Consider the following 24,347-nt stretch of genomic DNA (forward strand, 5'->3'; position numbering starts at 1 on the left):
CCCGTCTCTCGCTCTCCCCCGTCTCTCGCTCTCCCCGTCTCTCGCTCTCCCGTCTCTCGCTCTCCCCGTCTCTCTCGCTCTCCCCGTCTCTCTCGCTCTCCCCGTCTCTCTCGCTCTCCCCGTCTCTCTCGCTCTCCCCGTCTCTCTCGCTCTCCCCGTCTCTCGCTCTCCCGTCTCTCGCTCTCCCCGTCTCTCGCTCTCCCCGTCTCTCGCTCTCCCCGTCTCTCGCTCTCCCCGTCTCTCGCTCTCCCCGTCTCTCGCTCTCCCCGTCTCTCTCGCTCTCCCCGTCTCTCGCTCTCTCTCCCCGTCTCTCTCTCTCTCCCCGTCTCTCTCTCTCTCTCCCCCGTCTCTCTCTCTCTCTCCCCGTCTCTCTCTCTCTCTCCCCGTCTCTCTCTCTCACTCCCCGTCTCTCTTTCTCTCTCCCTCCCCGTCTCTCTCTCTCCCCGTCTCTCTCTCTCCCCGTCTCTCTCTCCCCGTCTCTCTCTCTCCGCGTCTCTCTCTCCCCGTCTCTCTCTCTCCCCGTCTCTCTCCCCCCGTCTCTCTCCCTCCCCGTCTCTCTCGCTCCCCGTCTCTCTCGCTCCCCGTCTCTCTCGCTCCCCGTCTCTCTCGCTCCCCGTCTCTCTCGCTCCCCGTCTCTCTCGCTCCCCGTCTCTCTCCCTCCCCGTCTCTCTCCCTCCCCGTCTCTCTCCCTCCCCGTCTCTCTCCCTCCCCGTCTCTCTCTCTCTCCCCGTCTCTCTCTCTCTCTCCCCGTCTCTCTCTCTCTCTCTCTCCCCGTCTCTCTCTCTCTCCCCGTCTCTCTCTCTCTCTCTCTCTCTCTCCCCGTCTCTCTCTCTCTCTCTCTCCCCGTCTCTCTCTCTCTCTCCCCCGTCTCTCTCTCTCTCTCTCCCCGTCTCTCTCTCTCTCTCCCCGTCTCTCTCTCTCTCTCCCCGTCTCTCTCCCTCTCCCCCGTCTCTCTCTCTCTCTCTCTTCCCCGTCTCTCTCTCTCTCTCCCCCGTCTCTCTCTCTCTCTCCCCGTCTCTCGCTCCCCGTCTCTCTCTCCGTCTCTCTCTCTCTTTCTCCCGTCTCTCTCTCTCCTCTCCCCCCCCGTCACTCTCTCTCCCCCCGTCTCTCTCTCTCTCTCTCTTCCCTTGTCTCTGTCTCTCTCTCCGTCTCTGTCCCTCTCTCCCTCTGTCTGTCTCTCTCTCTCCCTCTGTCTCTCTCTCTCCCTCTGTCTGTCTCTCTCTCTCTACGTGTCTCTCTGGGCCTCTCTCCCTCTCTGGGCCTCTCTCTCTCTCTCTCTCTCTCTGGGCCTCTCTCTCCCTCTCTGGGCCTCTCCCTCTCTGAGCCTCTCTCTCTCTGGGCCTCTCTCTCTCTCTCTGGGCCTCTCTCTCTCTCTCTGGGCCTCTCTCTCTCTCTCTCTGGGCCTCTCTCTCTATCTCTGGGCCTCTCTCTCCCTCTCTGGGTCTCTCTCCCTCTCTGGGTCTCTCTCCCTCTCTGGGTCTCTCTCTCTGTATCTCTCGGTCTCTATAATAACTGCTTGCTGCAATCTTCCTAGTTACTAATTTTAGGGAATTTATTGATCCATTCCTGGTTTCTTAGATGGGCACAGATGTATTTTTTAACGCTTTTACACAATCTTGTAACAACAGTGTTGCAGCTCAGTTGGATTAAGAGCGACATGCTAAACGTTTACCAGTTTCAGAGGTGCAGACAGTGTCCTGGGACACATTCTTAATCGTCTTCCCCCCCCCCCCCCCCAACACGGCTTCCTTGGGTTCTTAATCTGTTCTTTCTCCTCTGAAACTCACCTTTCCATATTGTGCATGCAACTTTACAGTAACTGAATATTTTTAATGCTGTTTACAATTATAATTTTTAATTCTGTTATAGGAAATGTTAGATATAAGTTGACATAGTGATTGCTTATAGTATGAAGCAATGTGTCAGCACTGGCTGCCTGACAGAAACTAAACCTACTCAGTATCGCGTGCTCTTTTATTCATTTGTTTTTTTGGTTGTTGACATTGTGATGGGACTAATGTGAGGTTCACTTGTGGGGATTACAGCTTTCATAATAAAATCCAAAAACGCTTCATCTGTAATAACGCAGTCACTGCTTGCTTTCCCCATCTCTGCTCTCCCCTGTTTCACTGATCTCACCCACCCTCTCCCCCTCGCTCTCTGCCCCCCTCGCTCTCTGCCCCCCTCGCTCTCTGCCCCCCCTCGCTCTCTGCCCCCCTCGCTCTCTGCCCCCTTCGCTCTCTGCCCCCCTCGCTCTCTGCCCCCCTCGCTCTCTGCCCCCCTCGCTCTCTGCCCCCCTCGCTCTCTGCCCCCCTCGCTCTCTGCCCCCCTCGCTCTCTGCCCCCTCGCTCTCTGCCCCCTCGCTCTCTGCCCCCCTCGCTCTCTGCCCCCCTCGCTCTCTGCCCCCCTCGCTCTCTGCCCCCCTCGCTCTCTGCCCCCCTCGCTCTCTGCCCCCCTCGCTCTCTGCCCCCCTCGCTCTCTGCCCCCCTCGCTCTCTGCCCCCTCCCCTTGTAACAATCTCAGATGATACCCCAGCAGTGGCTGGGACACGGGACAGAAACCCTGATATTTTACTTTAATTTTGTCAGACTGTGAGGAAAGGATACCTGGCTCCAGTCGTGTTTTCACAAAGAAATAGGGATATGGTAAATTAAAACAAACTATATGACTAACAGTCTTAAAATATCTTTAACATCACACCAGAAATTAACTTACAATTACACCTTAATTAATACAGTGAATGCAATACTGTACCATTAACTGCTATCTTTTTTCCCACTTAAACAAGGATAAAACTATCTCGGCTCTCAATCTGCTGTAACTACCAATGACACACAGGAATACTTGCTTTACAGAGATGTTTTTTTCATCAAGGAAGATCGCGTGACACTGCATTCAAGACAAGATCTGACTCCTGTCAGACCCATGCAGAAACTCTGGCTGTATGTCGCCAGAAGATGCTTCTTCCAGCTCCCCCTTGTTCTCATGCAAGGACTGTTAATCTCTTTCAACTGAAGTGTAGTGAGAGTAAAACTGCTTGACTTCATTGAGCTGAGAACTGATCTACTTTCTCAAAATGCCTGATGCCTTAGCTCCATCCAGCAATGACATACTTTTACCAAGCTGAAATCTAATTCACTCAACAGAGAATCCCCTTAATCCGAACTTCATTTTATTAGCCCAAGCCTTTTACAATGGTTTCATTGCATCCCTGGCTCCTAAAATCTTAGTTATCTTTCAAACCAGTATTATTTTAAAACACGATTGCAGCAGTCAAACACACTCACACATGTTAACCCTTACTGCATCAAATACCTATAATACAATAAATCTGAAATTTCTGCATTCATCACCCCCGCCCTTAACAAATGAACCAGCAATATAAAAAGATGGCTTAATTTTTCCAGAGTTGATTCTAAACATTTCTCATTACTAAACACGACTATTGCTCTGTCAGATGCATATATTACATTTTAAACATGCAAACTAAAACATGAGGATACTCTGTTTCAGTCTCTCGTTTCCACCTCTCAACATTCCAGTCTTCTCACACTTCAAACTCGTGATAAATCATTAGGAGTCCTGTTTTCTCTTCCAGCTACATGTATGTTAAATCATTGTACAATAAACTCCACCTGAACAGTCTTCCATTCCAATCCTTAAACTTTTTCAAAAACTTTAGAATCTTTCTTGTCACAAGTAGGCTGACATTAACACTGCAATTAAGTTACTGTGAAAACCCCCAGTCACCACATTCTGGCGCCTGTTCGGGTACACAGAGGGAGAATTCAGAATGTCCAAATTACCTAACAGCACGTCTTTCGGGACTTGTGGGAGGAAACCGGAGCATCCGGATGAAACCCACGCAGACATGAGGAGAACGTGCAGACTCCGCACAGACAGTGGCACAAGCCGGGAATCGAACCTGGGAACCTGGCGCTGTGAAGCAACAGTGCTAACCACTGGATTATGGTCTGTATATACAATTGTCCCCAATGAATTGTTAGCAAAAATGTTGTAATGCCAATACCAAACTCAATGTCTCCTTGATGGTTGAATATTTCTTTTGATGAATAGTTAGTTTCCGAGAAAAATAACCAACAGGCCTTTTGATTCTTTTGTCGTCTTCCTTCAGCAGTACAGCATCAACACCCACTTCACTCGCATCAATTGCTACCTTCAATTTCTTAGAATAAATAGGTGCCATTATCACTGGTGCGGTGGTTAATACAAGTTTTCAGATTACCAAATGCCTTCTGGCATCCACTGAAATTTCCTGTGATTTTCAGAAGTTCAGTCAGTGGAGCAACTACACTGCAGACATTTGGCATGAATTTCCAATAGAAACCACATGCCCAGAAATCTCAGAACTTCTCGTTGATGTGTTGGAAACTCCCCGATAGCTTTCATTTTTACATTCCTTGGGGCCATGTGGCTGTGTCCAATTGTCTGCCTGAGAATGTGACTTGAGCTTTCGCAAATTCACTTTAGCCAAATTTACCACTAACTCAGCCTCCTGTAGTCGATCGAATAATTCCTTTAATGTTCCAAATGCTCGTTCCACATTTTACCACCAAATCGTCAATGTACACGGCACAATTGTTTAGTCCAGAAATGACCTTGTTGGTTAATCTTTGGAATGTTACTGCCGCATTCTTCATACCAAATGGCGTGACTTTAAACTGATATAGACCATTTGTTGTCACAAAAGCTGAAACTTCCTTGGCACTGTGTAATAAAGGTATATGCCAGTATCCTTTACGTAAGTCAAGTTTGGTAATAAAATTTGCTTCCCCTGAACCTGACTTTGTAATTGCATTGACTTTTCCTATAGTCCCGCATAATCTTTGCATTCCATCTGGTTTTGGTACCATCACAGTAGGTGAGCTCCAATCGTTGCAACTCATTTTGATGATATTTTTAAGCATGCTTTCAATCGCCTTTTGTACCTGTGCTCCAGTGGATTCAGCCTGTATGAATATTGCTTAATTTGAATAGCATTTCCGACATCTACATCATGCATAATTACTTTTATACTTCCTAATTTATCCCCACATACAGCTCTATTTGACTGTAATTCTTTCAGGTAATTTTGATTTTCCTCTGGATGGTAACTCAGTAAATTATCCCAATTTCTTATTATTTCCTCATTGTGCAATCTGACTTGAGGAATGTTAGACATTGAATAGGTTTAAAGTATTCCAATGTAGCAGTGCAGGCCTCCCTCCGTACTGACCCTCTGACAGTGCGGCACTCCCTCCGTACTGACCCTCTGACAGTGAGGCACTCCCTCAGTACTGACCCTCTGACAGTGTGGTACTCCCTCAGTACTGACCCTCTGACAGTGCAGCACTCCCTCAGTACTAACCCTCTGACAGTGCGGCACTCCCTCAGTACTGAACCTCTGACAGTGCGGCGCTCCCTCAGTACTGGCCCTCTGACAGTGCAGCACTCCCTCAGCAGTGAACCTCTGACAGTGAACGAAGAACAAAGGAAAGTACAGCATGGTAACAGGCCCTTAGGCCCTCCAAGCCTGTGCCGACCATGCTGCCCATCTGAACTAAAATCTTCTACACTTCCGGGGTCCGTATCCCTCTATTCCCATCCTATTCATGTATTTGTCAAGATGCCCCTTAAATGTCACTATCGTCCCTGCTTCCACCACCTCCTCTGGCAGCGAGTTCCAGGCACCCACTACCCTCTGTGTAAAAAAAACAAAAAACTTGCCTCTTACATCTCATCTAAACCTTGCCCCTCGCGCCTTAAACCTATGTCCCTGAGTAATTGACCCCTATGCCCTGGGAAAAAGTCTCTGACTATCCACTCTGTCTATGCCCCTTATAATTTTGTAGACGTCTATCAGGTCGCCCCTCAACCTCCGTCGTTCCAGTGAGAACAAACCGAGTTTATTCATCCCCTCATCATAGCTAATGCCCTCCATACCAGGCAACATCCTGGTAAACCTCTTCTGTCCCCTCTCTAAAGCCTCCAAATCCTCTAGTAGTGTGGCAATCAGAATTGAACACTGCACTCCAAGTGTGGCCTAACTAAGGTTCTATACAGCTGCAACATGACTTGCCAATTTTTATACTCAATGCCCTGGCCAATGAAGTCAAGCCTGCCGTATGCCTTCTTGACTACCTTCTTCACCTGTGTTGCTCCTTTCAGTGACCTGTGGACCTGTACACGTAGATCTCTCTGACTTAATACGCTTGAGGGTTCTACCATTCACTGTATATTCCCTACCTGTATTATACCTTCCAAAATGCATTACCTTTGATAGGGTCGAGTGGAGGTGCTGGAAAGATTCAGGTTTTGGGAGGGGTTTGTCAGTTGGGTGAGGCTGTTGTATGAGGCCCTGATGGCGAGTGTGGCCACGAATAAGAGGTGGTCGGAGTATTTTCGAGGGACGAGGCAGGGGTGTCCCCTGTCCCTCCTACTTTTTGCGCTGGCAATTGAACCCCTGGCTATGGCGCTGAGAGAGTCGGGGGATTGGAGGGGGCTGGTCCAGGGTGGGGAGGAGCACCGAGTGTCGCTCTATGCGGATGACCTATTGTTGTATGTGGCGGACCCGGTGGGGGGAATGCGGGTGGTGATGGGGATTCTCTGGGAATTTGGGGATTTCTCAGGGTATATGCTTAACTTTGGGGAAAAGCGAGCTGTTTGTGATACACCTGGGGGACCAGGAGGGGGGGATTGGGAGGCTCCCACTGAAAAGGGCAGAGAGGAGCTTCAGGTACTTGGGGGGTTCAGGTGGCCAGGAGCTGGGGGGCCTTGCATAAGCTAAACCTCACAAGGCTGGTGGAGCAAATGGAGGAGGAGATTAAGAGGTGGGACATGCTGCCGCTGTCTTTGGCGGGTAGGGTGCAGTCAGTCAAGATGACGGTGCTCCCGAGGTTTCTGTTCCTGTTCCAGTGCCTCCCCATCCTTATCCCGAAGGCCTTTTTCAGGCGGGTTAACAGGAGCATTACGTGGTTTGTGTGGGCACACGGGACTCCAAGGGTGAGACGGGTGTTCTTGGAGCGGGGCAGGGATGGGGGGGGGCTGGCGTTGCCCAACCTCTGTGGGTATTATTGGGCTGCTAACACAGCGATGGTGCGTAAATGGGTAATGGACGAGGAGGGGGCGGCATGGAAGAGGCTGGAGATGGCATCATGTGTGGGTACGAGCCTGGAAGCGCTCGCAACGTCGCCGCTGCCGCTCCCTCCGACGAGGTATACCACGAGCCCGGTGGTGGCAGCTACCTTCAAGATTTGGGGGCAATGGAGGCGGCACAGGGGGGAGGTGGGGCCCTCGATGGGGTCCCCGATACGGGAGAACCACCGGTTTGTTCCGGGGAGAATTGATGGCGGGTTCCTGAGTTGGCACAGGGCAGGAGGCTGGGGGACCTGTTCATAGACGGCAAGTTTGCGAGCCTGGGTGAGCTGGAAGGGAAGTTCAGGCTCCCCCTGGAGAACACCTTTAGGTACATGCAAGTAAGGGCGTTTGGCAGGTGGCGGGGTTCCCCCTGCTGCTGCCTCGTGGGGTCCAGGACAGGGTGCTCTCGGGGGTATGGGTTGGAGAGGGGAGGATCTCGGAAGTGTACCAGGTGATGCAGGAGGTAGACGAGGCCTCGGTGGAGGAGCTGAAAGATAAATGGGAGGAGTAGCTGGGTGAGGAGATTGAGGAGGGGACGTTGGCGGATGCCCTAGAAAGGGTGAACTCCTCTTTGTGTGTGAGGCTTCGCCTCATACAGTTTAAGGTACTGCATAGGGCTCGTATGACCGGGACAAGGATGAGTCCACATGTTCTGGGCATGCCCAGCGCTGGGGGAATTTTAGAAGGGTGTAGCAAGGACGGTATCGAGGGTGGTAGGATCCAGGGTTAATCCAGGCTGGGGACTCGCAATATTTGGGATTGCAGTGGAGCCGGGAGTGCAGGAGGCGAAAGAGGCCGGTGTTCTAGCATTTGCGTCCCTAGTAGCCCGGCGGAGGATTCTTCTTTAGTGGAAGGATGCGAGGCCCACAAGCGTGGAGGCCTGGGTCAACGATATGGCGGGGTTTATTCAATTAGAGAGGGTGAAATTTGCCCTAAGGGGGTCAGTGCAGGGGTTTTTCAGGAGATGGCAACCATTCCTAGATCTCCTGGCAGAACGGTAAAACAAAAGGTCAGCAGCAGCAGCAACCCGGGGAGGGAGGGGGGTTGTCTCTTTGTTTTTGTTTTGGGTTGAATATCTGTTTTTTGCCAATGACGGGTGTTAATTTATTGTTTCTCTTTTGTATTTGGGGGGGAGGGTTCTGTTTTTTTTTGTTCTTAGAATTTTCTGTTATTGTTTTCTTTTTTGTGAAAATTTGAAAAAAAATTATTTTTAAAAGAAAACCAAAATGCATTACATCACATTTTTCCGGATTAAACTCCATTTGCTATCTCTCCGCCCAAGTCTCCAGACGATCTAAATCCTGCTGTATCCTCTGACTGTCCTCATCACTATCCGCAATTCCACCAACCTTTGTGTCGTCCGCAAACTTACTAATCAGACCAGTTACATTTTCCTCCAAATCACATATATATTACGAACAGGAAAAGTCCCAGCACTGATTCCTGCAGAACACCACTAGTCACAGCCCTCCAATCAGAAAAACACTCTTCCATTGCTACTCTCTGCTTCTATGACATAGTCAGTGAAGCGCTCCCTCAGTACTGACCCTCTGACAGTGCGGCACTCCCTCAGTACTGACCCTCTGACAGTGCGGCATTCCCTCAGTACTGACCCTCTGACAGTGCCGCACTCCCTCAGTACTGACCCTCTGACAGTGCGGCACTCCCTCAGTACTGACGCTCTGACAGTGTGGCACTCCCTCAGTACTGACCCTCTGACAGTGCAGCACAACCTCAGTACTGACCCTCTGCCAGTGCAGCGCTCCCTCAGTACTGACCGTCTGACAGTGCAGCACTCCCTCAGTACTGACCCTCTGACAGTGCAGTACAACCTCAGTACTGACCCTCTGCCAGTGCGGCACTCCCTCAGTACTGACCCTCTGACAGTGCGGCACTCCCTCAGTACTGACCCTCTGCCAGTGCAGCGCTCCCTCAGTACTGACCGTCTGACAGTGCAGCACTCCCTCAATACTGACCCTCTGACAGTGCCATGCTCCCTCAGTACTGACCCTCTGCCAATGCAGCGCTCCCACAAAGAAAATTACAGCACAGGAACAGGCCCTTCGGCCCTCCCAGCCTGCGCCGATCCAGATCCTTTATCTAAACCTGTCTCCTATTTTCCAAGGTCTACTTCCCTCTGTTCCCGCCCATTCATATACCTGTCTAGATGCTTCTTTAATGATTCTATTGTGCCCGCCTCTACCACGTCCGCTGGTAAAGCATTCCAGGCACCCACCACCCTCTGCGTAAAAAACATTCCACGCACATCTCCCTTAAACTTTCCCCCTCTCACTTTGAAATCGTGACCCCTTGTAACTGACACCCCCACTCTCCGTACTGACCCTCTGACAATGCAGCACTCCCTCAGTACTGACGCTCTGACAGTGTGGCACTCCCTCAGTACTGACCCTCTGACAGTGCCATGCTCCCTCAGTACTGACCCTCTGACAGTGCAGCACTCCCTCAGTACTGACCCTCTGACAATGCAGCACTCCCTCAGTACTGACGCTCTGACAGTGTGGCACTCCCTCAGTACTGACCCTCTGACAGTGCCATGCTCCCTCAGTACTGACCCTCTGACAGTGCAGCACTACCTCAGGACTGACCCACTGACAGTGCGGCACTCCCTCAGTACTGACCCTCTGACAGTGCGGCATTCCCTCAGTACTGACCCTCTGACAGTGCGACACTCCCTCAGGACTGACCCTCTGACAGTGCGGCATTCCCTCAGTACTGACCCTCTGACAGTGCGGCGCTCCCTCAGTACTGACCCTCTGACAGTGCGGCACTTCCTCAGTACTGACCCTCTGACAGTGCAGCACTCCCTCAGTACTGACCCTCTGACAGTGCTGCACTCCCTCAGTACTGACCCTCTGACAGTGCAGCACTCCCTCAGTACTGACCCACTGACAGTGAAGTGATGCTGCAGTTCTGAATTGTCAAACTCTATTTTAGGCTCAGGTTTTTGGAGAATAACCAGTCAATTTAGGATCCTGAGTAGGTTTTGTGGCGATTTCAATCTTTGTGCACCTATATTCAAATCTGAGAACATGTCAGATTTGGCTTTAGCCTTTGTTACATCGCAACAAATAGGTCATTTATTCACTGAACCTGCATTACTATTTTACAATGGCCATGAAAGCAAGTTATTGATTTGATGGGACGATGGTTTCAAGGTTTGATAGAGGTGCTGAAAATCATGAAGGATTTTGGTACAGTAAATAAGGAGAAACTGTTGGCAATGGCCGGAGCGTCAGCAAGCAGGGCACAGATTAAATGTCGGTAACTATGCAGCAGCAAAGCTTCCTGAATGTCCCGCCTTAAAAGAAAATGAAAACACATTCAATAACCACGTTCAAAATGTCTGAAGGAAATGTAAATATTTATTGGTCTGCATGTAAGTGTGTCTAATCGAATATTTCTCACCGAGACGCCAAAATCATCCTCGCCTGAAATGTCACCTAGGTTTGTCTGACTCTATCGAAGATCCACTCGGGTTGGTCCAGAGTTTAATCACCAGCCGTGTTTGATCCCGTGTTTGCTGAATAAGCCCAGTTGGATCCCCGGCTTCTGCAATTATCACATGTCCCTGCATCAGGAGGGAGAAAAGAGCCAGGGTTCTTGTCCTGACCAGTTATTACTGAATGATGCTGTATGTATGTGAATAGCAGGTAAGGACAGGACTAGGCTCGACTGCCATGCTCCCACAGGTCAAGTTGCCAGCCAGTATTCAATAGGCGCCCACAGGCTGCGTCTCGTGTCGCTCTGATTGAAACCACTGCAATGTTGTTTCAGTCAAATGTTCCACTGCAGATGGCTAAATATCCAATTTTGTTTCTTGATTCTGACTCCTGCTCTGCTTGCATCCAATTCAAAAACTTCATATGACAAATAGAAAGACAAATTCTTTAACTCAAAATGCTCCTGGGCTCCTGTCCCATCTCAACCCAACGCAAGGGGCAGGTCATCACTCCCCTGCAGGAACAATCTGCCTTCTTGTCAAAGCAATTCCTGACTTTGCTTGGATTTCCTGGAAATGGGATATGATCACTGACAGGCCCCATATTCCTGAAATTATTGAGACCAGTTTCATCAAGCTTGATTGTAACTGGCTGGTGTCATGTGAGAGTACCTTTAAGAAATGGGTGTTTATTACTGCAGTGATGTTAGAGACTGGGTGGAGCTGGGCTGTCTGTCAGCTTTTTACTTTCGTTTTAGGCTGTTTGCTGCAGGGTGTGTTTTAGTTTCGTTTTCAGAGCTGGATAACTGCAGTCACAGCCAGAAGGTGTATGAATCTCTCTCTGTAGTCTAAAGACTAAATCGATCCTGGTGATTTAAAACTAATAACAGTAGTGACTTTAACATGATGTGCTTCTAGTAAAAGGTGTTTTCAGTCTTATGGATGTTAAAAGGAAAGCATAAAGGATTACTTAGTGTTGTAGTCTTTGGGGGTTGTATTTGAATTAATGGTTACTAAGATGTTCACTGTATGTTTTAAAAAGGTTAACTTGAGTTCATAGAATAAACATTGTTTTGCTTTAAAAAATACTTTTCCATTGCTGCTGTACCACTCCTGTAGTGTGGGCCGTGTGCTCTCCATACCACAATCTATTAAAAGTTGTGGGTCAGATGAACTCGATGATGCACTTTGGGGTTCTCTAAACACTGCACTCCTGCACCTAACCCACAACAGATCACAGCACTGACTTAAGTTTAAAAATAAAAATTCCAATTCGGGGGCAATTTAATGTGGTCATTCCACCTACCCTACACACCATTTGGGTTGTGGGAGTGAGATCCACGCAAACACGAGGAGAATGTGCAAGCTCCACACATACAGTGAGCCGGGGTCAGGATCGTACTGGATCTTCGGCATGCACTGACTGTTAGGGAGAGTCTCAATCAACTCCAGTTAGAGGAGTCTGCCAATCATGCTCCTGGTGTTGGGAGATTTAATTCATCATTGCAACAGTTTTCTGGATAGGTATGCTCTAAAGGGGCCAATCTTTTGTTGTTAATCCTTGAGAGCTGGTTGTTGGCGGCTAGGCCAGCATTTATTGCCCATCCCTAATTGTCCATCACCCAGAAGGTGGTGATAAGCCTTCACCTTGAGCCAATACAGGCAGTGTGGTGAGATCAGGAGGACCTTGGATATGTCTCCACGTGGGTACAGGATAAATGTGAAGAGGCCTGGAAGTGTCTCTGGGTTGCACGTTATCAGATTTGGAAGGTAGAAGTCTAAGGAAATGTAACAGGGAGAAAGGAATCAGGAATGGAAACACTTAGGGCAGCACGGTGGCACAGTGGTTAGCCCTGCTGCCTCACACGCCGAGGTCCCAGGTTCGATCCCGGCTCTGGGTCAGTGTCCGTGTGGCGTTTGCACATTCTCCCTGTGTTTGCGTGGGTTTCACCCCCACAACCCAAAGATGTGCAGGCTAGGTGGATTGGCCACACTAAATTGCCCCTTAATTGGAAAAAAATTAATTGGGTCCTCTAAATTTTTTTTAAAAAAGGAATGGAAACACTTAATTGAAATACATCTTTTCGAATTACAGCAGAGTAGCACAGTGGTTGGCACTGTTGCCTCACAGCGGAGGGGACCCGGGTTCGATTCCCGGCTTGGGCCACTGCCTGTGCGGAATCTGCACGCTCTCCCCGTGTCTGCGTGGGTTTCCTCCGGGTGCTCCAGTTTCCTCTCTCAAGTCACGAAAGATGTGCTGTTAAGCGAATTGGACATTTTGAATTCTCCCTCTGTGACCCGAACAGGCGCCGGAATGTGGCGACTAGGGGATTTTCACAGTAACTTCATTGCAGTGTTAATGTCAGCCTATTTGTGACATTAAAGGTAATTTTTGTCTCTCCTTGGTGATTATTTGCAAAGTGCTGTGATTTATTACTACGGGTTGGGTGAGGAGGCAGGCAGAGTGACTGCCTCTTCCAGAGCAGGGATCAAACTCCACACAGTTAGTCTTAATCAGGTCCAACTGAGATAATAAAGCCCCATAAATACATCATAACATTTTAAAAGAAAATTCAAATTTCAAATAGACAATGGAGGATCAATTAATTAAGCTTTTAATAATAAAAATTCCATTTGACATGCTAGGAAATTGGTTAGGAGGGAGCCAAGAATTTGGAGATGAAGGAGATGTTCTCAAATTGACCCGATATTACTGGTCTTATTACTCGGAGATCTGGACAGAGATCTCAGTTTTTCACTACATTTATCAAAGATGGAAATGAAATAGCCCTAGAACAAAGTTTGCTGATGCCACCAAGCTGGATGGCACAGTACATTTGAGGGACAAAAACAGATTCAACTGTGACAGCTGGAGTTCAGTATGTGTAAGTGAAGTCACCCGCTTTGAACCAAAGAAAAATAGATCTGAATATTGTGTAAAAGGTGAGGAACCGCAAGGGAGCAGAGAGATTTAGGGGTCGAAGTAAAGAAATCAATAAATGATGGTGTGGACAAGTGCCAAAAGTAAAAAGGAAAATTAAATGTTGGTCTTTATCTCAAGAGGGCTGGAGGTTAGACTGCAGCTTTGCAATCCCCAGGGCTGGAGGTTAGACTGCAGCTTTGCAATCCCCAGGGCTGGAGGTTAGACTGCAGCTTTGCAATCCCCAGGGCTGGAGGTTAGACTGCAGCTTTGCAATCCCCAGGGCTGGAGGTTAGACTGCAGCTTTGCAATCCCCAGGGCTGGAGGTTAGACTGCAGCTTTGCACCAGGGCTGGAGGTTAGACTGCAGCTTTGCAATCCCCAGGGCTGGAGGTTAGACTGCAGCTTTGCACCAGGGCTGGAGGTTAGACTGCAGCTTTGCAATCCCCAGGGCTGGAGGTTAGACTGCAGCTTTGCAATCCCCAGGGCTGGAGGTTAGACTGCAGCTTTGCACCAGGGCTGGAGGTTAGACTGCAGCTTTGCAATCCCCAGGGCTGGAGGTTAGACTGCAGCTTTGCAATCCCCAGGGCTGGAGGTTAGACTGCAGCTTTGCAATCCCCCGGGCTGGAGGTTAGACTGCAGCTTTGCACCAGGGCTGGAGGTTAGACTGCAGCTTTGCAATCCCCAGGGCTGGAGGTTAGACTGCAGCTTTGCAATCCCCAGGGCTGGAGGTTAGACTGCAGCTTTGCACCAGGGCTGGAGGTTAGACTGCAGCTTTGCAATCCCCAGGGCTGGAGGTTAGACTGCAGCTTTGCAATCCCCAGGGCTGGAGGTTAGACTGCAGCTTTGCAATCCCCAGGGCTGGAGGTTAGACTGCAGCTTTGCACCAGGGCTGGAGGTTAGACTGCAGCTTTGCAATCCCCAGGGCTGGAGGTTAGACTGCAGCTTTGCAATCCCCAGGGCTGGAGGTTAGACTGCAGCTTTGCAATCCCCAGGGCTGGAGGTTAGACTGCAGCTTTGCACCAGGGCTGGAGGTTAGACTGCAGCTTTGCAATACCCAGTATAGATGAAGTAAATTGGAAAATGTCCAGTGTGTCAGTCAGTGGAGGATATAAATTTAAGGGCAGAGGTTAGGATGTCTTGTTGGTACATTATGGAATTCTAGAGCAGGGGTAGCAGCAGAAAGCAGTAATACTGTTGGAGCTGAATGTCTGTCACAATAACAACTTCCCCGCTGGGTCACTGTCTGGGCAGCACGGTAGCATTGTGGATAGCACAAATGCTTCACAGCTCCAGGGTCCCAGGTTCGATTCCGGCTAGGGTCACTGTCTGTGCAGAGTCTGCACATCCTTCCCGTGTGTGCGTGGGTTTCTTCCGGGTGCTCCGGTTTCCTCCCACAGTCCAAAGATGTGCAGGTTAGGTGGATTGGCCGTGATAAATTGCCCTTAGTGTCCAAAATTGCCCTTAGTGTTGAGTGGGGTTACTGGGTTATGGGGATAGGGTGGAGGTGTTGACCTTGGGTAGGGTGCTCTTTCCAAGAGCCGGTGCAGACTCGATGGGCCGAATGGCCTCCTTCTGCACTGTAAATTCTATAACAATGTCTTTTGAAAGTAACTGACATTCTCAAGCGCTTCACAGCAGAATTATAAAAAAAATGCCTTGATACCAATGGCAGATACTTGGGGCAGCACGGTAGCAGTGGATAGCACTGTGGCTTCACAGCGCCAGGGTCGATTCCCCGCTGGGTCACTGTCTGTGCGGAGTCTGCACGTTCTTCCCGTGTCTGCGTGGGTTTCCTCCGGGTGCTCCGGTTTCCTCCCACAGTGCCAAGACGTGCAGGTTAGGTGGATTGGCCATGCTAAATTGCCCTTCGTGACCAAAAAGGTTAGGAGGGATTATTGGGTTATGGGGATAGGGTTTAAGTGGGTTGGTGCAGACTTGATGGGCCAAATGGCCTCCATCTGCACTGTATGTGCTATGTTCTAGATATTAGGTAGGTTTTAAATGACAGGAGATAAGAGGAGAGGCAGAAAAGTTTTGGAAGTATAGTTCAGTACATAAATCATTTAGTGCTGAATGAGTAAAGATCATCAGAACAAATACCGGGGTTTTGTTGAGAAAGTAGTAGTTTTGATAAATACACTTTTTAAATACTGTAATTCCACTCTAAAGTTCAACCATAAAACCTGTCATTTATTTAAACAATTGCTCAAAACTCTGGAGCAGAGATTCTGTGCATTCTCAGAGTCCGGCTTAGTCTGATCACTGGACATGGGCAGAGTGCATCTGAAATTGAGAAGAAAATCTCAGGTTTCAGGCCAGACTTTCTCAAAAGTGTTTTCTTTTACATATTTGCACACTTTGTTCTGTACCGTTCCAGAAACTCACTCATTGCAGCCCAAGATTTCAGCATTCAATAAATAAGGAAATCAATAAATAAATAAATCAATAACTGTTCCTGGGAATGTGCACGCAGGGAATGAGTAACAATCTGTGACTTTAAAGCCCACATACTGGCGGCAGTTTGATCTGAATTGTTCACAATTGCTGCTTTCAACTGCACTACGTTTGCACAACGGATTTGCTAACAAGTCAAATGCTGATGAAGTGACATCTGCTGGGACCTGGTTTTGATGTAGAGTCACTCTGGCTAGTGATCCAGATGTGGAGTGACATTGATCTAACTACTCCAAACGTACTTTCCGAGGTTGCAGAATTCCCTGGGGACTAAATACTTGCAGGTTTAGATCCAGATGTGGATTACTCCCGGTTCACCTGGATGTGCATTACTCTGGGTGACGGTTATTCTGGCTGTTACTCCGGCTGACGTTTGCTCCGGGTGACCGTTATCCAGGTGAGGGTTACTCCAGCTGTTACTCCAGGTGAGGGTTACGCAGGTTGAATGTTACTCTGGGTGAGGGATACTCTGGCTGAATGTTACTCCGGGTGATGGTTACTCTGGCTGTTACTCCGGATGCCTGTTACTCTGGGTGAGGATTATTCCAGCTGTTACTCCGGGTGAGGTTTACTCTGGCTGAATGTTACTCCGTGTGACGGTTACTCTGGCTGGTACTCCTCGTGATGGTTATTCTGGCTGGTACTCTGGGTGACGGTTACTCCGGGTGAGCGTTACTCTGGCTGTGACTCCACGTGAGGGTTACTCCGGCTGAGGTTTATTCCGGCTGTTACTCTGGGTGGGTGATGGTGACTCTGGATGAGGGTTATTCTGGCTGCTACCCTGGCTGAATATTACTCCGGGTGAGAGTTACTCCGGGTGTTGCTCTGGGTGAGGGTGATTCCGGCTGAATGTTATTCTGGCTAAATGTTAGTCTGGGTGAGGGTTACTCCAGCTGTTACTCCGGGTGAGGGTTACTCTGGCTGAATGTTACTGTGGCTGATTGTTACTCCCGGGAGGCTTACTCCAGCTGTTAGTCCGGCTGATTGTTACTCCCCGTGAGGGTTACTCCAGCTGTTACTCCGGCTGATTGTTACTCCCGGGAGGGTTACTCCAGCTGTTACTCTGGCTGATTGTTACTCCCGGGAGGGTTACTCCAGCTGTTATTCCGGCTGATTGTTACACCGGCTGATTGTTACTCCCGGTGAGGGTTACTCCAGCTGTTATTCTGGCTGATTGTTACTCCTGCTGAGGGTTACTCCAGCTGTTACTCTGGCTGATTGTTACTCCCAGGAGGGTTACTCCAGCTGTTACTCCGGCTGGTTGTTACTCCGGCTGATTGTTACTCCCGGTGAGGGTTACTCCAGCTGTTATTCCGGCTGATTGTTACTCCGGCTGATTGTTACTCCCGGGAGGGTTACTCCAGCTGTTATTCCGGCTGATTGTTACTCCGGCTGATTGTTACTCCCGGTGAGGGTTACTCCAGCTGTTATTCCGGCTGATTGTTACTCCGGCTGATTGTTACTCCCGGGAGGGTTACTCCAGCTGTTATTCCGGCTGATTGTTACTCCGGCTGATTGTTACTCCCGGTGAGGGTTACTCCAGCTGTTATTCCGGCTGATTGTTACTCCGGCTGATTGTTACTCCCGGGAGGGTTACTCCAGCTGTTATTCCGGCTGATTGTTACTCCGGCTGATTGTTACTCCCGGTGAGGGTTACTCCAGCTGTTATTCCGGCTGATTGTTACTCCGGCTGATTGTTACTCCCTGGAGGGTTACTCCAGCTGTTATTCCGGCTGATTGTTACTCCGGCTGATTGTTACTCCCTGGAGGGTTACTCCAGCTGTTATTCTGGCTGATTGTTACTCCCGGTGAGGGTTACTCCGGCTGATTGTTACTCTGGCTGATTGTTACTCTGGCTGATTGTTACTCCCGGGAGGGTTACTCCAGCTGTTACTCCGGCTGTGGTGCTGACTCCGGTCCGGTTCACATGAGGGAGCAGAGGCGGGAGCGGCCTGGTCCGGCTGCGGTCCCGGGGCTCAGATTGCTGCGGTCCCGGACCAGGATGGGCTGGTTGCCGAACTGTCGGTACCAGCCGCTCTGGCTGCGGGCCAGGAAGCTGTCGGGCCCGGGCCCCGGGCCTGCGCCCAGCACCCGCCGCTCCAGCTGCTGCTGCTGCTGTCTCCACACCAGCAGCGAGGTGTCGTGGTAGCGGAGCCGGGCCCAGGCCTCAGACATGGCCTTTTCCGCCAGAGGCCTCCGGCTGCCCGCCGCTGCACTGCTCATCCCCGCGCCGGAGCCATGGCAACCAGGCCCCGCCCCTCCCGGAGCCATGGTAACCAGGCCCCGCACCCCCGGGGCCATGGCAACCAAGCCACGCCCCCAGAGCAATGGTAACCCGAGGCCAGGGCAACCAGGCCCCGCCCCCCGGGGCCATGGCAATCAGGCCCCGGGGCCATGGCAACCTGCCTCCCCCCGCGGGGTCACGCAACCAGGCCCCGCCTCTCCCGGAGCCATGGCAACCAGGCCCCGCCCCCCAGAGCCATGGCAACCTGCCTCCCCCGCGGGGCCACGGTGACCAAGCCCCGCCCCTCCCGGAGCCATGGCAACCAACCCCCTCCCGAGAGCCATGGCAACCAGGTCCCGCCCCCCTCGGGGCCATGGCAACCAGGCCCCGCCCCCCCGGGGCCATGGCAACCAGGCCCCGCCCCCCAGAGCCAAGGCAATCAGGCCCCCCCCCCCCGCTCCCCCGTCACAGCAACTGCGCCCCGCCCCTCCGAGGAGCCATAGCAACCACCCGGCCCGGACCATGGTAACTGCGCCCCGCCCCCCCCGGGGCCATGGCAACCACCGGGCCCGGAGCCATGGCAACCAGGCCCTGTCCCCCCCCCAGCCATGGCAACCGCGTCCCCGTTTTTGGGTTGGGGGCTGATGGATTCTGATTCTCCGCAGCGAATGGCGGAGTTTTCACAGCGAGACGGCGCCGGCGGCCGGGAGAGCGGGAAACCCGCCGGGGACCCCCCGTCAGTGAGTCCAAACAGCGGGAAACCCGCCGTGGGCGGGTCGGACAGCGTACCTAATGAGGCTGTGCTGAGGAGCCACTCGGTAATAGTGATCATAACATGGTCCATTGCACTGCAGTCTGAGGGGGAGAAGAATGGGCCCCAGGCCAGAGTGTCTGTACAAATATACTCATCATCCCACAGCCGTCACCAACATCCCCTACCCCAGCCACACCGCGGCATCAACCCACAGCCGTCACCAACATCCTCTACCCCAGCCACACCGCGGCATCAACCCACAGCCGTCACCAACATCCTCTACCCCAGCCACACCGCGGCATCAACCCACAGCCGTCACCAACATCCCCAACCCCGGCCACACCGCGGCATCAACCCACAGCCGTCACCAACATCCCCTACCCCGGCCACACCGCGGCATCATCCTCTACCCCAGCCACACCGCGGCATCAACCCACAGCCGTCACCAACATCCCCAACCCCGGCCACACCGCGGCATCAACCCACAGCCGTCACCAACATCCCCAACCCCGGCCACACCGCGGCATCAACCCACAGCCGTCACCAACATCCTCTACCCCAGCCACACCGCGGCATCATCCTCTACCCCAGCCACACCGCGGCATCATCCCCTACCCCAGCCACACCGTGGCATCAACCCACAGCCGTCACCAACATCCCCAACCCCAGCCACACCGCGGCATCAACCCACAGCCGTCACCAACATCCCCTACCCCAGCCACACCGCGGCATCATCCCACAGCCGTCACCAACATCCCCTACCCCAGCCACACCGCGGCATCATCCCACAGCCGTCACCAACATCCCCTGCCCCAGCCACACCGCGGCATCATCCTCTACCCCAGCCACACCGCGGCATCAACCCACAGCCGTCACCAACATCCTCTACCCCAGCCACACCGCCGCATCAACCCACAGCCGTCACCAACATCCTCTACCCCAGCCACACCGCGGCATCAACCCACAGCCGTCACCAACATAGTCTACCCCAGCCACACCGCGGCATCAACCCACAGCCGTCACCAACATCCCCAACCCCAGCCACACCGCGGCATCATCCTCTACCCCAGCCACACCGCGGCATCAACCCACAGCCGTCACCAACATCCCCTACCCCAGCCACACCGCGGCATCATCCTCTACCCCAGCCACACCGCGGCATCAACCCACAGCCGTCACCAACATCCTCTACCCCAGCCACACCGCGGCATCATCCTCTACCCCAGCCACACCGCGGCATCATCCCCTACCCCAGCCACACCGTGGCATCAACCCACAGCCGTCACCAACATCCCCAACCCCAGCCACACCGCGGCATCAACCCACAGCCGTCACCAACATCCCCAACCCCAGCCACACCGCGGCATCATCCTCTACCCCAGCCACACCGCGGCATCATCCCACAGCCGTCACCAACATCCCCTACCCCAGCCACACCGCGGCATCATCCCACAGCCGTCACCAACATCCCCTACCCCAGCCACACCGCGGCATCATCCTCTACCCCAGCCACACCGCGGCATCAACCCACAGCCGTCACCAACATCCTCTACCCCAGCCACACCGCGGCATCAACCCACAGCCGTCACCAACATCCTCTACCCCAGCCACACCGCGGCATCAACCCACAGCCGTCACCAACATAGTCTACCCCAGCCACACCGCGGCATCAACCCACAGCCGTCACCAACATCCCCAACCCCAGCCACACCGCGGCATCATCCTCTACCCCAGCCACACCGCGGCATCATCCTCTACCCCAGCCACACCGCAGCATCAACCCACAGCCGTCACCAACATCCCCTACCGCAGCCACACCGCGGCATCAACCCACAGCCGTCACCAACATCCCCTACCGCAGCCACACCGCGGCATCAACCCACAGCCGTCACCAACATCCCCTACCCCAGCCGCACCGCGGCATCAACCCACAGCCGTCACCAACATCCTCTACCCCAGCCACACCGCGGCATCAACCCACAGCCGTCACCAACATCCCCTACCCCAGCCACACCGCGGCATCAACCCACAGCCGTCACCAACATCCCCTACCCCAGCCACACCGCGGCATCATCCTCTACCCCAGCCACACCGCGGCATCATCCTCTACCCCAGCCACACCGCGGCATCATCCCCAACCCCAGCCACACCGCGGCATCATCCTCTACCCCAGCCACACCGCGGCATCAACCCACAGCCGTCACCAACATCCCCTACCCCAGCCACACCGCGGCATCAACCCACAGCCGTCACCAACATCCCCTACCCCAGCCACACCGCGGCATCATCCTCTACCCCAGCCACACCGCGGCATCATCCTCTACCCCAGCCACACCGCGGCATCATCCCCAACCCCAGCCACACCGCGGCATCATCCTCTACCCCAGCCACACCGCGGCATCAACCCACAGCCGTCACCAACATCCCCAACCCCAGCCACACCGCGGCATCATCCTCTACCCCAGCCACACCGGGGCATCAACCCACAGCCGTCACCAACATCCCCTACCCCAGCCACACCGCGGCATCATCCTCTACCCCAGCCACACAGCGGCATCAACCCACAGCCGTCACCAACATCCCCTACCCCAGCCACACCGCGGCATCATCCTCTACCCCAGCCACACCGCAGCATCAACCCACAGCCGTCACCAACATCCCCTACCCCAGCCACACCGGGGCATCAACCCACAGCCGTCACCAACATCCCCTACCGCAGCCACACCGCGGCATCATCCTCTACCCCAGCCACACCGCGGCATCATCCTCTACCCCAGCCACACCGCGGCATCAACCCACAGCCGTCACCAACATCCCCAACCCCAGCCACACCGCGGCATCAACCCACAGCCGTCACCAACATCCCCTACCGCAGCCACACCGCGGCATCAACCCACAGCCGTCACCAACATCCCCTACCCCAGCCACACCGCGGCATCATCCCCTACCCCAGCCACACCGCGGCATCATCCCCTACCCCAGCCACACCGCGGCATCAACCCACAGCCGTCACCAACATCCCCTACCGCAGCCACACCGCGGCATCAACCCACAGCCGCCACCAACATCCCCTACCCCAGCCACACCGCGGCATCATCCTCTACCCCAGCCACACCGCGGCATCATCCCCTACCCCAGCCACACCGCAGCATCAACCCACAGCCGTCACCAACATCCCCTACCCCAGCCACACCGGGGCATCAACCCACAGCCGTCACCAACATCCCCTACCCCAGCCACACCGCGGCATCAACCCACAGCCGTCACCAACATCCCCAACCCCAGCCACACCGCGGCATCATCCCCTACCCCAGCCACACCGCGGCATCAACCCACAGCCGTCACCAACATCCCCTACCCCAGCCACACCGCGGCATCATCCTCTACCCCAGCCACACCGCGGCATCATCCCCTACCCCAGCCACACCGCAGCATCAACCCACGGCCGTCACCAACATCCTCTACCCCAGCCACACCGCGGCATCATCCTCTACCCCAGCCACACAGCAGCATCAACCCACAGCCGTCACCAACATCCCCTACCCCAGCCACACCGCGGCATCATCCTCTACCCCAGCCACACCGGGGCATCAACCCACAGCCGTCACCAACATCCTCAACCCCAGCCACACCGCCGCATCAACCCACAGCCGTCACCAACATCCTCTACCCCAGCCACACCGCGGCATCAACCCACAGCCGTCACCAACATCCCCTACCCCAGCCACACCGCGGCATCATCCCACAGCCGTCACCAACATCCCCTACCCCAGCCACACCGCGGCATCATCCTCTACCCCAGCCACACCGCGGCATCATCCTCTACCCCAGCCACACCGCGGCATCATCCTCTACCCCAGCCACACCGCGGCATCATCCCCAACCCCAGCCACACCGCGGCATCATCCTCTACCCCAGCCACACCGCGGCATCAACCCACAGCCGTCACCAACATCCTCTACCCCAGCCACACCGCGGCATCATCCTCTACCCCAGCCACACCGCGGCATCATCCCCTACCCCAGCCACACCGCGGCATCAACCCACAGCCGTCACCAACATCCCCTACCCCAGCCACACCGCGGCATCATCCTCTACCCCAGCCACACCGCAGCATCAACCCACAGCCGCCACCAACATCCTCTACCCCAGCCACACCGCGGCATCAACCCACAGCCGTCACCAACATCCTTTACCCCAGCCACACCGCGGCATCATCCTCTACCCCAGCCACACCGCGGCATCATCCTCTACCCCAGCCACACCGCAGCATCAACCCACAGCCGTCACCAACATCCCCTACCCCAGCCACACCGCGGCATCATCCCCTACCCCAGCCACACAGCGGCATCAACCCACAGCCGTCACCAACATCCCCTACCCCAGCCACACCGCGGCATCAACCCACAGCCGTCACCGACATCTAAGTTCTAAGCGGCGACTCATACACGTCCCACACCTCAATTTAACCCGAATCCAGGCACAGAGCAAGGCCATAACGCTCCTATTCACACTAAAGGGGATAATTGTGCCTGCCCTAGCCAGGAGGGGACCCCAGCCCGGGACAAGAATCATCAAAACACCCATCATTTGGGCACCCTGGGATGGAGGGGTTGCTCCCTCCTCTCCGACACCAGGAGGCATCCCACCCAAAGCACCGGCCAGATCAGGGTATCATTGCATACTCAGATTCAGGTGTTACTACATCCTGGGCTATTGCACAATCAATTCCAGACCCCATTGACAGAGTCATAACTCAATTGAATTAACAAATAATTCTTATAAAAATACCCAAAGTCTTTTGCTCTTGGCTGCCCAATAATTACAGTAACTAGGTTTGTAAATTTAAATACAATTACTTTTTGGTTATAACAAGAGCTATAATAAAATATGCAGCAGATATAATTGGTTAACAATCAACTAACTACTCATCCCAAACTTTGACTTACCCCCATTCTCTATACACACACACATACAAGACAGAAAACACACTGGGAAAGATAGGGGTGAAAATAATAAGGATGAAAGTCAAAAGATAAAAGTCTTTGTTTCAGGTGGTTGTTTCTAACACTTTTCTCCCCTTCAAACTCTGCTTTCAGTTCAAGGTTTTCACTAAATTCATTCAGGTCTCTGTAGGTTCAGGAATACATCAACTCACAGCCTTTGTGCAGAGAGAGCACGCCCTTGTCTGTGTGTGTCCTGGTCTCAACTCTGCTTTCCATAGGTCTCCGGAAATATTTCCACTCAGGCAGGATCTAATCGCCACCTGCTACCGTGCGGAATACGGCCTTTGGCCAAATTCATTGGCTCGAATATCATCCCATCTCTCAGGCACATGTCCATTAAGCATCCATAGATCAGAATGGTAACCACAAAAATAAAGAAAGGGACAATAA

At 53.0% G+C, this 24,347-nt stretch overlaps 1 protein-coding gene across 1 annotated transcript; it reads right to left on the reverse strand.

The window, feature by feature from the left end:
* Window positions 1-15,688: 15,688 nt before the first annotated feature.
* LOC119955576 (putative uncharacterized protein BRD3OS) lies at window positions 15,689-18,302 on the reverse strand. The gene has a single exon (XM_038781903.1). The coding sequence runs from the start codon at window positions 18,272-18,274 to the stop codon at window positions 17,897-17,899; it is 378 nt and encodes a 125-aa protein (XP_038637831.1). The 5' UTR covers window positions 18,275-18,302; the 3' UTR covers window positions 15,689-17,896.
* Window positions 18,303-24,347: the final 6,045 nt, after the last annotated feature.

The sequence above is a fragment of the Scyliorhinus canicula genome, chromosome 21, assembly GCF_902713615.1.
Source record: "Scyliorhinus canicula chromosome 21, sScyCan1.1, whole genome shotgun sequence".
Taxonomy (NCBI): domain Eukaryota; kingdom Metazoa; phylum Chordata; class Chondrichthyes; order Carcharhiniformes; family Scyliorhinidae; genus Scyliorhinus; species Scyliorhinus canicula.